This window comes from Oratosquilla oratoria, chromosome 1, assembly GCF_046742065.1.
Source record: "Oratosquilla oratoria isolate Oo_2021 chromosome 1, ASM4674206v1, whole genome shotgun sequence".
NCBI lineage: Eukaryota > Metazoa > Arthropoda > Malacostraca > Stomatopoda > Squillidae > Oratosquilla > Oratosquilla oratoria.
The window spans coordinates 123,913,710-123,930,814 of NC_134777.1; the positions used below are offsets into that span (position 1 = coordinate 123,913,710).

The 17,105-nt window shown below is 40.4% G+C and overlaps 1 protein-coding gene across 10 annotated transcripts in view; it reads right to left on the bottom strand.

The window, feature by feature from the left end:
• Window positions 1-17,105, bottom strand: part of Rala (Ras-like protein A) — a 47,456-nt gene that overhangs the window by 13,007 nt on the left and 17,344 nt on the right. For all 10 annotated transcript variants that reach the window (XR_012966470.1, XM_076186354.1, XM_076186372.1 and 7 more), the window contains exons 4-5: window positions 12,450-12,521; window positions 9,220-9,394 (exon numbers count right to left, since the gene is read on the bottom strand). Coding sequence is in view for 9 of the 10 variants with exons in the window: in XM_076186354.1 (XP_076042469.1) it covers window positions 9,220-9,394; window positions 12,450-12,521 (247 nt within the window). In the remaining variant the exon portion in view is untranslated. The remainder of the gene's footprint in view (window positions 1-9,219; window positions 9,395-12,449; window positions 12,522-17,105) is intronic.

The following is a 17,105-nucleotide window of genomic DNA, read 5'->3' on the forward strand; positions in this document are numbered from 1 at the left end:
CTGCTAAATAACTCTCAACTTTGTGCGCTCACAACCCATGCACAAATAAAAATGCTTATGTGTGTATAAATATATCTGAACAACACAGATACTGTATTTGAATGTCTCTGTGTATCTTTATTATCACATTCACACACACACACACCAAGAACAGTACATAGGAAGTATATTTAATTAAAGTCAAGCATGTAAAATTAACTGTCTATAGAGTATCAGTAGTATATGGAGGATTGAGTGACATATGGAAACAAGACGTGTACTGTATGGAAAAGATTAACAGAATTTTCAAGTTGTTTAATATCAGGACTTGGATATTTATATATTCAACTGATCAGTCATTCCCCACTAAAAAGGAGGGAGGAAAAAAAAAAAAAAATGCAGAGACTGCACCATCTTTTTACAAAACAAAAGGATTACAAAGGAGGAGCATACCAACAGGAGACCTTTTGGTCCATGACTAGGTCGGATGCAAAAAATGAATAAATAAATAATAAAAATAAAATAAATAAGTAAAATAAAAACAATAATGATAAATAAATAAATAAATAAAAATTAAATACAAATAATAATACATAAAATAAGTAAATTAATAGGTAAAGTTAAATAATAATACAAACAGATAAATAGTACTGACATAAATAATAATCAAGGAAATAAACAAACATTATTTAACAAATAAATACATACATACATATACCAAGGCTTTTTCCCCCTTCCAAGGGAGGTAGCCACAAAGGGAAAGGCATAAAAACACTCCCACCCATTTCATCCCTAAATACACTCCACACCCCTCCCACCCTCCCCCCCATCTGAGCACCTCCTGGATGACGGGTCATCCCTGAACCCTGCCCACCGCCCTGGGTCAGAAGCAGTGTCGCAAGACACAGTACATCCACAGCAAGGCCGCTTCATTTAATCGGCGACCCCCCCTCTCCGTCCCCCTTTGCATATAAGGAGAGGACGGGGAGAAATCCCTTCGGGCTGCGTCAAAATTTACTCACACATACTACCCCCCCCCCCCGCCCATTCCTCCTCATGCAGTCACAACATCATCCATATACAACCATTCTCCACTCACCTCTGTCTTCCGTCCTCTCCCTTCCTTCCTCAACAGACATTCCCCTCTTCCCCAAAGCCCCCTTCACCCCATCCATCCACCTCATCCTAGGACGTCCCCTCATGTTCACTCCTCCACATCTGCCTTCCATACCTCTTTTACTAGTCTTTCTTCACTCATTCTTTCCATGTGTCCAAACCATCCTAATATTCTTTCATCAACCCTCTCTCCCAAATCCTTTTTCACCCCTGTTCTCCTCCTCACCTCCTCATTTCTCACTCTATCTAGCCTAGTAACCCCCACCATACTTCTCAGACACCTCATCTCAAACACATTCAAACTCCTTCTCTCTTCTTCTCTTATGTTCCACGTTTCTGCCCCATACAGTGCTGTTGGCACAATCACTCCTTCATACAGTCTCCTCTTCGCATCCATTCCCAAGGAGGCAAAGAGGAGAGCAGATGTGAAATGGGGTAGGAGTATGACAGAAAATTTTGAAAGTAATAAAAAGATGTTTTGGAAAGAAATTAAGAGAGGAAGAGGAGGCGAATCAAGTAGGGAAGAAAAGGTAAAAGGTACAGATGGAGAGTTGATAATGGAAGAGATGGCAGTGAGGGGAAGATGGGCAGAATATTTTAGGGAGTTGCTGAATGTGAAGGAGGATAGGGAAGGAAAGATAGCTGCAGTGGGAAATACGAAGAAAATGAGAGTGATGAGTGAGGAGAATGGAGGAGAAATAAGGAAGGATGAGGTGAAGGCAGTTGTTAAGATGATGAAAGCAGGTAAGGCACCTGGTCTGGATGGATGTCATGCAGAATGTCTGAAAAAGGGAGGTTCAGTGATGGTGGACTGGTTGGTGAGATTATTTAATGTTTGCTGGAGAGAGGGTAGAGTACCGGAGGACTGGAGTAGTGCCTGTTTAGTTCCTCTTTACAAGGGAAAAGGGGACAAGTGTGAATGTAGTAATTTCAGAGGGATTAGCCTGTTGAGTGTAGTAGGGAAGGCTTATGGGAGAATCTTAATTGAGAGGATTAGGAGAGGAACAGAAGGAGTAATTGGTGAGGAACAGTGTGGATTTAGGACGGGTAGAGGTTGTGTAGATCAGATCTTTGTGGTAAGACAGATATGTGAGAAAGCTATAGGAAAGGGGAAGGATGTTTTTTGGGCTTTTATGGATCTGGAAAAGGCTTATGATAGGGTAGACAGAAAGGCACTGTGGGAGGTTATGCAGATTTATGGGATAGGAGGAAAGCTTTTGGGAGCTGTCAAGAGTTTTTATGTGAGTAGTAGAGCATGTGTTAGGATTGGAAATGGAGAGAGTGAGTGGTTTGAAGTAAAGGTGGGACTTCGTCAAGGATGCGTTATGTCGCCCTGGCTGTTCAACTTATACATGGATGGGGTGGTGCGAGAGGTGAATGCTAGGGTAGTGAGTCAGGGATTGGAGATGGTTAAAGAAAATGGAGAAAAGTGGGAGGTGAGCCAGCTGTTGTTTGCGGACGACACTGCGCTTGTGGCAGGGTCAGAGGAGGGATTGAGGAAGCTGGTGGCAGAGTTTGGGAGAGTATGTGATAGAAGAAAGCTAAAGATAAATGTGGGTAAAAGTAAGGTGATGAGATGTACAAGGGGTGAAAGTGGCAGTAGACTGGAAGTGAACATTAAGGGAGAGCGACTGGAGGAAGTGGATAGTTTTAGATGCTTGGGTGCAAGTGTAGCAGGAAAAGGTGGAGTGAAGGTGGAGGTAGAATGTAGATTGAGAGAAGCGAGTAAATGCCTTGGTGGTTTAAAGAGTGTAATGAGAAATAGACAAATAAATAATATAAAATAAAATAAATGGCAGGCATTACAGCATCTTGCTTAGGTGTTTATCTAAATTTTAAAGCTTTGAATTGAACTACATTGCACTGCCTCTGCAGGAAGTTCATTCCATTCATTAACTACACGGTTGGCAAAGTTGTTTCTACCCACTTCGAAATGAAACCCATTTCCAGGTAGTACTGCCAATCTAGGGCAATGGGCAAGATGCAGGGATGACCGCCATCCACAGGGGAGCCAAGACAAGGAGGGAGGGAGGGAAGGGTGGTGAATGGGAGTGGAATTATGCCTTTTGACTTTGGCTACCTTCCCTGTAAGGGGGAAAAACCCTTGGTATATGTATCTATATATATGTACTGCCAATCCACCCCTAGTTGCACCCTTCTTAAGAAACAGCTTGATGACTTGGCCTATCCACCCTTCTCTAACTCTCTGTGCAATGTACACATTTTCACTTGTTCAACATCATGACCAGATGCTAAGGCTTCATTCAACCCATCCACCCACCTTTTTCCTCCTCAGTTTTTTACTCTCATTCTTTGTATCATCAATTCATGCACCCTTTATGAATATATACTTCCTGAGGACCAACGGTACTTGCTTGTGTTGGTCCTGCAGGATGGGCAGTGAAGCTGCCCAATTTCAAAATCTATCACCTCCCTTACCTCCAAGAGGTACAGCGGGCTGACACTCAATATCCAGACTGGCCCCAGTTACTTCAACTGTATTTCTTTCAACTTTTTCACACACCAAAGCTAATAGGCTATTAGCAACTGCTCCCCTCTTCCTACTACTTTCTGCAAGTGATACAGAAATAGTCCCACACAAATACTACAGATATCTGCGAGAAGGCCTGGAGACTGTTGCCAGTCACTGTGGAACTACGAGTTTTCCCACTTAGTGAAACTCGAGGCAACAATTATTATTATTATACTTCCATCCATTTTCATAACATAACTATGTGACCTCAGATTGGCCTGTTCTACCCTTTCTCCCAATCCCATCCATACCTGAGTCCCTTCATGAATCCTATAGTTCCTGAATCTGTCATAGTTTGTAACTCCACAAGAACTATTTTTCCACTGCCTTCACATGATTTTTCTCTTGCACTAACCACCCAGGTCTCACTCCCATACATAAAAACACCACAATTGCTTCCACTGACATTCTTTTATTTCTCCATACTGCTCTCTGGCCACCCCCTACCTCTTGTCCTCCTATCCTTCAATCTAAGACCTATCACTTCCTCTGGTCCTCCACTTTCACATACATCAGTTCCCAGATGTGTAGATCTGATTTACCCTCTCAAGACAACTCAGCGAGAAAACATGAGAAAGGGAAGTAATTGTATCTATGTTTGGTGGATCTGGAGAAAGGATACAAGAGCAGATAGGAAGAAAATACTGGACACCACGTACTGAGTGGGAGAAAAGATTATGAGGCAGTGAAGAGCTTTCATGATGGTCATGAAACCTGTGCTGGGGTACTGGCAAATAATAATTTTGGGACTTTTTTCAGGCACCATTACGAATCAGAAACACACGTTGTCTGTGTTAGACTAAAATCTCTAATTACTTCTTCTGTCACCTTTAACTTAATATTTACCACTTTTAAGGCTCCACCTCCTTCTCTTCTGACCCTATTGTGATGGGGGAGAAGAATGCTACCACCATATTTCTATTATGTTATAGAAGAAGACTAAATAGGATTAAGTGATGGGACAAGGGTCTTCTTTTAAAGAGTCAAGGCTTAAAAGGATCTAAGAGGATTCCAACTAGAGCTCTAGTAATCGGTTCAATGACTGTACATGGATGTGGTATATATGAAAGCAACAGGGTATGTTAATGAGAAAAAAGATGAATGCATTAGCACTGGGTGAAATGATACTGAAAGGGAAAGGTAAGCTGGAGTGTGTTGGTCAGGTGTCATGAGTGGTGAGAAGGTGAGGGAGGGAAGAAGTGGCACTGTAGGTATGTGATGAGACGTGTAAGTCCATGGTGGAGTAGAGGGAAGTGTCATCAAGGATCAAGGATGACATGGATACAGATGAGACTGGGATGAGAAGAAGTGCTAAAGTTCATAAAGATAGTGTGTGGAATGAGGAAGATGGGAGGTAATAGGAGAGGTAATAAAGAACAGGATGAAGAGATGAATTCAAAGGTGTACAAAACTGATGGTAGTGAGTAGGCACATGAGACTGAAGGGTAAAGGGCTGGAGGAAGTAAAGAGTTTTATGTATTTGAGGTCACATGTGGTAGCGATGGAGGAATGGAGGAAGACAATAATGGAGGCAGGTTAGTGCCATCTGGGAGGAATAAAAAGTGCTAAAAGAAATAGGTATTTGAGGATGAATGCAAAAAGATGGATAGGAGTGATGGAGACAGAATGGAGCAGAAACTTGGAATTTGTAAACGGGAGATAGAATGAGAATTGTAGAGATGAGGAAGAGAATGAGGGGGTGGTAAGAGAGTTGTTAGATTGGGTAGATCAAAGAGTGTCGAGATGATTTGGCTGTATGAAAATAATGAGGAAAGACTAACACAGTGTGTAAAGCAGCAGTGGTCAAGGGGAGAAACAAACCACTGGATGCAACAGGAGTGCCAGTCAATTAAGGAAGAGATTGGAAAGGATAAAAGTGAATGAAGGATGGTTGTAAATGGATGAAAAAATGTGACCAAATGGATGTTCTTTTCTGCTCTTAATCTTTTAAGCACATGAGGAGGGGGTGGGGTCACCATGTAATGAATTGGTGGGGGTAAACCAGTTCCAGCTGTCAAGCCCTACTGAGGCATTGCATTGCCTTTGACCTGGGGACAGGGATGACCCTCCATCCACAAAGTCCTATGATCTTTGGTGAAACCCTAAACATTAACTAGTTAGTCTAAGCAGCAGTCTAGTTACAGCAAGTGGCATGAAAAAAAAATTATGGGGACAAAAATGTTATGTTATCTCATCTGAAAATGGGAAACACAAGAAAATCAAGAAAAACACTGAAGTACAATTTGCACTTATGCATAAATGAAGCCGAAAAAGAGCTATATGGCTACTGTATATTGGAAAATATAGCTTATTATCTAACTGAAACCTACACATCTGATTTGAAACCAATTCTTAAAAAGCTTAAACAAAACAAAATATGCTACTACAACAGCAATAAAAGCCGATGCGGACTGAAAATTCTCTTCGCATACATACATACATACATAAAAACCCGCTCGAAAAGAAAATCTAACAACCCTGTAACTTGAATTCTAAATATGATTATGGCAACAGGACTAATACAATCTCTATTAGCACTTCATCATCCTTGGCTGGAAGCCGTCCCCTACAAAAACAGCTACTGTCTTGTGCAAGTGCAAACATCAGGTGGCAAACAAGCAAATAAACCCGGCAATAAGCCATGGTGTCTCAGTGGCAACAACATAAGTGAAGTTGTGCTCTTCTGCAAGGTGAAGTAAAAAGGAGTCTGCCAGAAAGTGCTACAGCGGATAGCCTTAGTGAATATAACAAATAGTGCAATATCTTACAGCCTTAAAAGAAAAAATATTACTTTACAAGCTTTGTGAAAACAAAGTAATTACTCTTGAAGCCTTACAAAGTACCCTTCTGGAGGATATTATGTAAATGAAATTAGCAACTTTATTAAGGTGCTATATGTCCTGTCAGTTTACATTTAGAATCTTTCCTTACCAAAGTTGTTTCTGAGGAAAAATCTGTTCTAATAAACTTTTGATCAATCTTCTGCCGATCATGTTGAAATAAAGTTTATTTTCACCTACACACTGGCCTTTAACATAAATTCCTCACCACAAATAAAACTACCTATGGTGATGTGGGAAACAACTGTATACTTCACACATTTCACTCAGATGAACAAGGGCTAATCTGTATTCATACATTTTCACCACGATTTAAAGGTAATTAACAAAGTTGAACATGTTCATGTTATGTTTTAAATTTAACATGTTCATGTTAAGTTTTAACAATTATAACATAGGTGCAAATTAATTACTCCTTGCATAACAATACTTTGAGATAACTGCACATAAATATGGTCATTCTATACTATGTATACGACTATTATTAAAATAAATAAATAAATAAAATAATAATAATAATAAAAAAGTAGCTTCATACAAATGATGTAGCAAATAAACTGTAGCAAATAAAACATGTAACAAATAAAATAGGCACCTATAGGCCTATGAAAAAAGGTTAAAACCATGATACGGATAAGGTATAATTTCACTCTGTTAAGAAAACAAAACTAGATGTTAAGTACAGCAAATCTGTACTAACATGTGTAAATAAAGAAATAATTTCTCTAGTCTTTACATGAAGGAAAAGAACACATCATCTATGATCTTTACACAAAAGGATAAAAGTATTTGTGTAATAATGTATTACACTGGAAAAGATGGTTTCCTACTATCTTATATTCACATGAAAAAAGGAAAATGAAACATTCTACATGTCAAACGCCAATAACCATAAAGTGGTTAGAAATAACAATGTTCAGATCACCTTACACATCTCATGTTAATATACAAAACCAAGTTTAGAAGAAGATGCAAAATGGTAATATCCATAATTTAAGAATAATGTTAAGCTGGATATTCCTGGAAAATAGGCAGTTTTTCAAATCAATGTATTCCAACTCACCTTCTCGAAGAGAGAGAGAAAAAAAAAAAAAAATATATATATATATATATATATATATATATATATATATAAATAAATAAAAAAATAAATGCATAAAAATTTTGGCCACTACCCCCTCAACATGAGTTAGTTAGGCACGATAACCTTTGATAAAGTTACATATTTTAATCCCATTTCTCAGACACTTCAAAACCAATGAACAATTATATATATATATATATATATATATATATATATATATATGAGAGAGAGAGAGAGAGAGAGAGAGAGAGAGAGAGAGAGAGAGAGACTGATTTTAGGCCTGCCCAATGGCAGTTGCTTTTTAACTAGGAGCTGTGGGTCTCCTGCAAGAGATACCTAGGGCAAAAGATTGACTGAGTGAAATGGTCTCAAAATATCACCATCCTAAAACATATTTTAGTATGTGTGTGTGTGTATATACATATACCAAAGGCTTTTCCCACCCTTACACGGGAGGTAACTTAAAGACAAGGCATAGAAACCACTCCCACCCATTCCATATATCAGGAGTGAAGAGAGGAGGGAGAGAAGGGGTGGCTGTACTAGTAAGTGAAGAGATAGGTAAGTGTGTTGGAGTGGAAGGAGGTTTCTTCACGGTTAATGTGAATGAAGATGAAACTGGGAAGGTAGATATGGGTTTTTTAAGTGCATATGGGCCTTCTAGCAAGAGGAGATTGTATGAAGGAGTGATTGTGCCAAGAGCACTGTACTGGGCAGAAACATGGAATATAGAGGAGGGGAGTTTGAATGTGTGTAAGATGAGGTGCCTGAAAAGTATGATAGGGGTTACTAGGGTGGACAGAGTGAGAAAGAGATGAGGAGGAGAATGGAGGTGGAAAGGGAGTTGGGAGATAGGGTTGATGAAAGAGTATTGGGATGGTTTGGACATGTGAAAAGAATGAGAGAAGAAAGATTATTAAAAGAGGTGTGGAAGGCAGAGGTATGAGTGAACATGAGGGGGCGACTAAGGATGAAATAGATGGATGGGGTAAAAGGGGCATTGGTAAAGAGGGGAATGTCTGTTGAGGAAGGATGGGAGAAGACAGAAAATAGGGGTGAATGGAGAATGGTTGTGTATGGATGATGATGTGATGCATGAAAGGGAGTGGGTGAGGGAGTATGTGTAAAAAATAAATTGACACAGCCTGAAGGGATTTCTCCCCATCTCCATTTCTACATGAGGGGACGGAGAGGGGAGTCGCCAATTCAATGAAGTGGCCCTGCTGTGGATGTACTGTGTCTTGCAACACTGCTTCTGACCCAGGGCAGTGGGCGAGATGTAGGAATAACCCATCACCCAGGAGGAGCCAAGATAAGAGGGAGGGAGGGGGTTGGATAGGATTGTAGTATGTGGGGATGAAATGGGTGCGAGTGGATTTTATGCCTTTGTTTTTGGCTACCTACCTTGTAAGGGGGAAGCCTTTGATATATATGTATATATATACTGTATATATATATATATATATATATATATATATATATATATATATATATATATATATATATATATATATATATATGTATATAAAAAACTCAGGCATGTATGTCTATATATTTCTACCTATTTATATGTATATATATATATATATATATATTTATATATATAAATATCTATAGAGAGAGAGAGAGAGAGAGAGAGAGAAAGAGAGAACTGTTCAAATGCTAACCTTATCAACATTTGCTCTAGTTTTTGCTGAGGTTTCAACATATGGAACGCCCCACTGATTTGCTCTCTGCTGTGCTTCTTCCGCTGAAACCTTGCGCCTGTCTGTGAGGTCAGCCTTGTTGCCCACCAGTAGAAAGGGGATATGTTCGTCATTTTTGACACGCAAAATCTGTTCCCTGTAAAGAAGTTATACTTCACTTAAATGGGAGGCAATAACAGAAAGCAATAATTTAGCATGGCTAAAAGGCACTATAGAAAGAATGAGTGAAGAAAGATTAATGAAAAAGGTGTGGAAGGAGTGAACATGAGGGGGTGACCAAGGATGAGATGGATGGATGGGGTAAAAGGGGCATTGGGAAAGAGAGTCTGTGGAGGAAGGACGGGAGAGGACACAAAATAGGGGTGAATGGAGAATGGTTGTGTATGGATGATGCTGTAATGCATGGGGGGGAGTGTGTGTGTATGAAGGGGGGGAAATGTGGGGTGAGGTGAAGGAGTATGTATGAAAAATAAATTGACACAGCCCAAAGGGATTTTTCACAGTCTTCTCCATTTGTGCATGAGGGAACAGAGAGGCAGTTCACCTATTTAATGATGCAGCCTTACTGTGGACGTACTGTGTCTTGCGACACTGCTTCTGACCCAGGGCAGTGGGTGAGATGCAGGGATGACCCGTCATCCTGAAGGAGCCAAGAAAAGAGGGATGGAGTGGGGTGGATGGTGTAGGGATGGAATGGGTGGGAGTGGTTTTTATGCCTTTGTTTTTTGGCTACCTCTCTTGTAAAGGGGAAAAACCCTTTGGTATATGTAAAAGGCACTCTTTTCAAGATGACCATAAAAACCTCTTGAATTATTACTCCACATAATACAATGGAAAAGTACTGTGCTTGTGGCTCTTGTCTGAGAAAAGTCATAGGCAGCTTGTGATAGAGTTTGGTAGGGTATGTGAGAGGAGATAGATGAAGGTAAATGTGAACAAAATTAAAGTGATGTGATGTACAAAACAAGAAAGTGGCAGCGAGTTAGTCCTAAGTCTTAAAGGAGAGAGGCTGGATGATATGAAGAGCTATAGTACCGTATTTTCCGGCGTATAGTGCACAACTTTTTTCCGTTGGAAGGGCCTAAAAATGGGGGGTGCGCGTTATCCGGTGGTGCGCATTATCTACGGCCTACGATAAAAATTCTGCGGCTGTGTGTGTAATTTTTTTCACAACAACGTGACGATGTTGGCCGTCACAAAGTTGGGACGGCACACTTCTCCGTGACGTTCCGTGAGAACAAGAAGAACAGCCATGATGACATGAAAGAATACGCCAGCATGGGCTATATAAATATTTGGTATAGGTAAGTATCTATCGAATCTTATTTTTCATGTTTAAATAGGCCTAAACACCATGAAACATGATCAATATTCATGATATTTGCCCATGTTCACAGCATCCTAGTTTGAATTTTTATATTGGCTTTGTTGCTTCACTTTAGGTATGGTACAAATTCCGTTGCGGCTGTTCATAAACTCGTGTCAAACACCTGACTAACACCCTCTTTCGGGAGTTATATTAACTAAACGTCACCTCGATGAGAGACTGTCCTATTTCACCACTGTCATTGCAGGTTCAAAGCTAAAATGAAACAGTCTGTAGTTTGTTTCAGTATTAAATAAAAAATGGTAAAGACGAATTATTTCCTCAAGATATAAAATGAACATTTTCTGTAAAAATCCCGAAATTTTTCTGTATATTTTACTTTCAATAAACTTTTTTTTAGATCATATTTCCTACAAACTATTTAAGCTACAAAGTAATAAGGGACCAACGCACAACATGAGTTATATACTGGTACACGTAGTTCCGACTTTTTCTTAGTTGTGTCCCGATTGATGCCTAAACTGACACTTAATTTAGTGACAAATCAACAGATTTCCCAGCGGTGGCTCTAGCCAATGAAAAATACTTCTCCATGTAACCTCGTTCACATGATACCAAGTAATTAATCGCCGTTATTTCATTGGTTTATTTTTACTAACATTAATTATCGTAGTCTATGCAAATATTTAGGATCCGTAAAACAGCACTGGTACCAACATCATGAACGTTGGCCGTTTTAGCTCACCCGGAATATGCTAGATCAGGGCCGAGATTGATAGTTCTATTGCCAATCTAGCCTACACTAAACACCCTCTTGCAAGAGTTTGTTAAACTAAACGTCACTTCAGTAAAGACACTTATGAACCGAAACATAGTTTGTTGCTGCATGGCGATAAAAACTTGTACACGGTGATAAAAACTTGTAAGATGAATTATTCTCTCAGGATATTGAATTACATTTTTTTTTTTTTAATCCGAAATTTTTCATGTACATTTTGTATTCAATAAACTTTTCATGGCTCAAATTTCCCACAAAACAATGGACCAACGCAAGCAGGAGTCGCATACATGCAGTTCACGCCACCAGTGACTTTTCCTGGCATGCGCGTTATACGTCGGTGCGCGCTATCTGTGTACTGAGATAACGAAGTGCATGGGTGCGCATTATAACCCGATGCGCATTTTAAGCCGGAAAATACGGTATTTAATGTCACATGAAACAATGAATGGAGGAGTGGGGATGAAAGTAAATGACTGAACAAGGGAAGCAAATAAATGTCTTGGGGGGGGGGGGAATGAAACATGTCATGAGATATAGGTATTTGGGGATGAATACAAGGGGAATGTCTGTTAAGCAGGGAAGGGAGAAGGTAAATGATATGTGTGAGTGTAGAATGATTGTGAATGGATGAGAAATTGATACTGCCAAAAGGGTTTTCTTCTTCTTCTCTCCTTTGTAAATTCTTGAATGGATAAGGGGGAAGGGTCATCAAGTAATGAAGTGGTGGGGGTAAACCAGCTTTGGCTGTTAGGCCCTGCTGTGGAGGTGCTGTGTCTTACTGCATTGCTTCTGACCCAAGTAGTGGGTTGACTGTGATGATCCATCATTCACAAGGAATCAAGACAGAATGAACAACAAATGGGTAATGGATGGATGTGGGATGGGTAATGGGTAGGTATATGCTGACTTGGCTACCCCCCTTTATAAAGGAAAAAGGACATTTATAAATATATATATATATATATATATATATATATATATATATATATATATATATATACACATATATACACTAAAGAAAAATGAGACATTAAAAGTGAAAGAAAAAACACATGTCTACAATCCATGAGGCAAATATCTAACCTGAATTCTTGTGTTGCCTGAAATGAATCTTCTTCCGTGATGGAGAACACACAAAGGAATCCTTCACCTGACCTGAAAGGAGCCAAAAAATATAGAAATTATATGGATGCATCTCATCTGTAGATACTTTTCTTTTCTGCGAAATTTCAGCCACTAAAAATATTTACAACCACATTGGCATGATTGTGTTCAGGTCACCACCTTGCACTAAAACTACCAACACAGAATTGACCTGGATACAGATTCTAATTACCCTAGACGCAAACATTACACCAAAGATAATGAGCACTATCCTACAATGCACTACACTCGTCCAATCAAAACAAAACCAAGTCTCTAATCTGAGTGATTTATGGGCCAAACCAGTGGTTATGGCTGGTTACATTTGGTCTGTGGGTCTCTTGTCAGTGAGACTTTAGACAACCAACTGATTTAAGGCAAGATCTTTAACTTCACCAGCTCCCTCCTGTTTCAAGACCATCACACAAACAAGGGATTGTCCTGTCTTGACGTTGCCCAGTGATCAAGGGAAGTTGTAAGGATTCTAACTCCACTATATCACCAAATGTGATCACCACCACATTCTCTCAAGCTCCAGAGATAAAAGAACTGTTCAGTTGGTAACTGCTCCTCTCCTATTACTATATGCTAGTGGCACAGAAACATCCTACACTAACACAAATTTGACAATTATATGACATCCCTTAATCTATTCACAATCTCCCTCCATTTACTCCCATCTTTTGAACTCTCTCTTCCCTGTTCAGCAGACATTCCACATGGATCCAAAGTCCCTTTCACCCATTCAATCTTCTCATTCTTGGTCTTCCTCAAGAGCTCACTCCATCCACTTCACCTTTCTGCACTTCCTTTACTAGTCTTTCCTCATTCATTTTTCCCATATGCCCAATCACCTCAGCACTCTCTGATCTACCCTATCCAACTGCTTCCTCCCCTGTTCTTCATCTCACCTGCATATTTCTCATTCTACTGTCTTGTAAAGCCAATTATATCTAGATAAAATTTCATCTCAAAAACACTTTGTCTGTTCCTCTTTGCCTCCCTTTTATTCCAAGCCTCTGTTCCATACGGAAAAGCGAATACAATCTTCTCTTTGCATTCATTCCCAAATACCTCTTTCTTATGACACTTTTCATTTCACCTAAATACTTACTTGTCAGTCAGTCAGTTCATTGCCCTTGGTACAAAACAACAGTCTTTGGGCAGGTCCAAAAGTCACTCATGGAAGTTGTATTGTTTTACTGTCAAGTGATTAGTGTGGGGCACTGTAGGTGCTTTGTGTCTTCTGTGTGGTGGTTGCATCCAGGGCAGTTTGAATCCATGGTCAGGCCTATTTTGTGTTGGTGATGTTTCAATGCTGGATAGTGTCCTGAATACATACATGCCAGTGTGGTTCTTACTTGATATGGAATCCCCCCCCAACTATGATTTTGGTGGAGGTGTTGGTGGAGTAACAAGTTTGGAGGTCTGTCTTGGGGAACTGATTTAGTGAGTTGTGTGTGAATGCTTGGATGTTTTATGAGGTGCAGGTTGCACCTTGTTATAAATGTTGGAGTGGTAGTGATACAGTAGTGATTTGGTTTATTGTTGAGAAACTCCCCCTATCAGGAGGCGAGAATGGTGCCCCTTACAGAGGACTTTGCAGGGTGGAATTTAATTAACTATGCCCTTGGTTTAACTTGCCAGTGGCAGGGTTTGAACTGCTGTCACCTCAACCTTCACTGCAAGTAGCGACACCCTAACCCACTCCGCCAACGAGTATCCTGGCTAGTACAGTATTTTATACATATATATATTATATATATATATATATATATATATATATATATATATATATATATATATATATATATATATATATACATACATATATATATATTATATATATATATATATATATATGAATGTAGTGAAATGGGAATGTGGTATCAATAGTTCTGATGTAGAACTGTGTTCCTGTCATTTCCATGTGGTCTTCTATGGGGAAAAGAATACTGCCACCAAGTATCCCACTTGGATCGTAAGAGGCGAGAAGAAAGGGACGGGGAGAGGGACTAGGCATCCTTCTCCCTGTAGCCCCACGGGGCATATAACCTAAAAAGAAAAGTGAAGGCATAAGGGGTGCTGGAGGGCCTCGGGCCAGCACCCTAAGGTTTGGGTCTTTTAATGTGCGTGGATGTGGTACAGATGAGAGTAAAAGGGAAGAGATAGGTAGTATGTTTGTGAGAAGAAAGATGGATGTGTTGGCTTTGAGTGAGACTAAGTTGAAAGGGAAGGGTGAGTGTAAGTTTGGGAGTGTAAGTGGGAGGTTATCAGGAGTGAAGAGAGGGCAAGGGAGGGAAGGGGTGGCTATTCTAGTAAGTGAGGAGATAGGTAAACAGGTAGTGGAGTGGAAGGAGGTTTCCTCAAGGATAATGTGGATGAAGGTGAAACTGGGAAAGGAGATGTGGGTCTTTGTAAGTGCATATGGGCCTGGCAGTGAGAAGAGCGTGGAAGAAAGGGAGGCCTTTTGGATAGATTTAAATGAGTGCATAGAGGGTTTAGAAAGAAATGTCAATGTAATAGTACTGGGAGACCTTAATGCTAGGGTGGGAAATGGTCCAATCGATGGAGTGGTTGGGAAGTGTGGAGTTCCAGGAAAGAATCATAGTGGAGAGTTGATGGTGGAAATGTGTCTAGAAAGAGAGTTGATGATAGCAAATACAGTGTTTCGGAAGAAAGTCAAGCATAAGTACACATGGGAGAGGGTGGTGGAGGGAAGGGTGGTAGATAGGGCGCTAATGGATTATGTAGTGGTAAATAGGATTATGATAGGAAGAGTTAAGGATGTACATGTGCTAAGGGGAGAGGGTGGGGGAATATCAGATCATTTTTTGGTGGAAGGTAAGCTGAGAGTGGAGGATAGATGGAGAAAGAGGAAAGGGACAAAAGGTAGGGAGGTTCTTAGAGTGAACTCCTTGAATGAAAAGGAAATGGAGAAGGAGTACGAAAAGAAGCTGAAGGAGGAGTGGGAGGGAGTAAAGGATGGAGCAGAGATGGGTGTGGAGGAGGAATGGGGATGGTTCAAGGAGGGAGTCTTAAAGTGTGCAAGGATGGTGTGTGGAACAAGAAGGACAGGGGGAAATAGAAGAAAGGGTAGTGAATGGTGGGATGAGGAAACAAAGAAGGTTGTAGAAGAGAAGAAGCGAGCATTCACAGATTGGTTACAAAAGAGGACGGGGGAGTCATATGAGACGTACAAAGAAAAGAAAAGAGAAGTAAAGCAAAAGGTAAAGGAGGCAAAGAGGAGAGCAGATGTGAAATGGGGTAGGAGTATGACAGAAAATTTTGAAAGTAATAAAAACATGTTTTGGAAAGAAATTAAGAGAGGAAGAGGAGGCGAATCAAGTAGGGAAGAAAAGGTAAAAGGTACAGATGGAGAGATGATAACGGAAGAGATGGCAGTAAGGGGAAGATGGGCAGAATATTTTAGGGAGTTGCTAAATGTGAAGGAGGATAGGGAAGGAAAGATAGCTGCAGTGGGAAATGCGAAGAAAATGAGAGTGATGAGTGAGGAGAATGGAGGAGAAATAAGGAAGGATGAGGTGAAGGCAGTTGTAAAGATGATGAAAGCAGGTAAGGCACCTGGTCTGGATGGATGCCATGCAGAATGTCTGAAAAAGGGAGGTTCAGTGATGTTGGACTGGCTGGTGAGATTATTTAATGTTTGCTGGAGAGAGGGTAGAGTACCGGAGGACTGGAGAAGTGCCTGTATAGTTCCTCTTTACAAGGGAAAAGGGGACAAGTGTGAATGTAGTAGTTTCAGAGGGATTAGCCTGTTAAATGTAGTTGGGAAGGCTTATGGGAGGATCTTAATTGAGAGGATTAGGAGAGGAACAGAAGGAGTAATTGGTGAGGAACAGTGTGGATTTAGGACAGGTAGAGGTTGTGTAGATCAGATCTTTGTGGTAAGACAGATATGTGAGAAAGCTATAGGAAAGGGGAAGGATGTTTTTTGGGCTTTTATGGATCTAGAAAAGGCTTATGATAGGGTAGACAGAAAGGCACTGTGGGAGGTTATGCAGATTTATGGGATAGGAGGAAAGCTTTTGGGAGCTGTCAAGAGTTTTTATGAGAGTAGTAGAGCTTGTGTCAGGATTAGAAATGGAGAGAGTGAGTGGTTTGAAGTAAAGGTGGGACTTCGTCAAGGATGCGTTATGTCGCCCTGGCTGTTCAACTTATACATGGATGGGGTGGTGCGAGAGGTGAATGCTAGGGTAGTGGGTCAGGGATTGGAGATGGTTAAAGAAAATGGAGAAAAGTGGGAGGTGAGCCAGCTGTTGTTTGCGGACGACACTGCGCTTGTGGCAGGGTCAGAGGAGGGATTGAGGAAGCTGGTGGCAGAGTTTGGGAGAGTATGTGATAGAAGAAAGCTAAAGATAAATGTGGGTAAAAGTAAGGTGATGAGATGTACAAGGGGTGAAAGTGGCAGTAGACTGGAAGTGAACATTAAGGGAGAGCGACTGGAGGAAGTGGATAGTTTTAGATACTTGGGTGCAAGTGTAGCAAGAAAAGGTGGAGTGAAGGTGGAGGTAGAATGTAGATTGAGAGAAGCGAGTAAATGCCTTGGTGGATTAAAGAGTGTAATGAGGAATA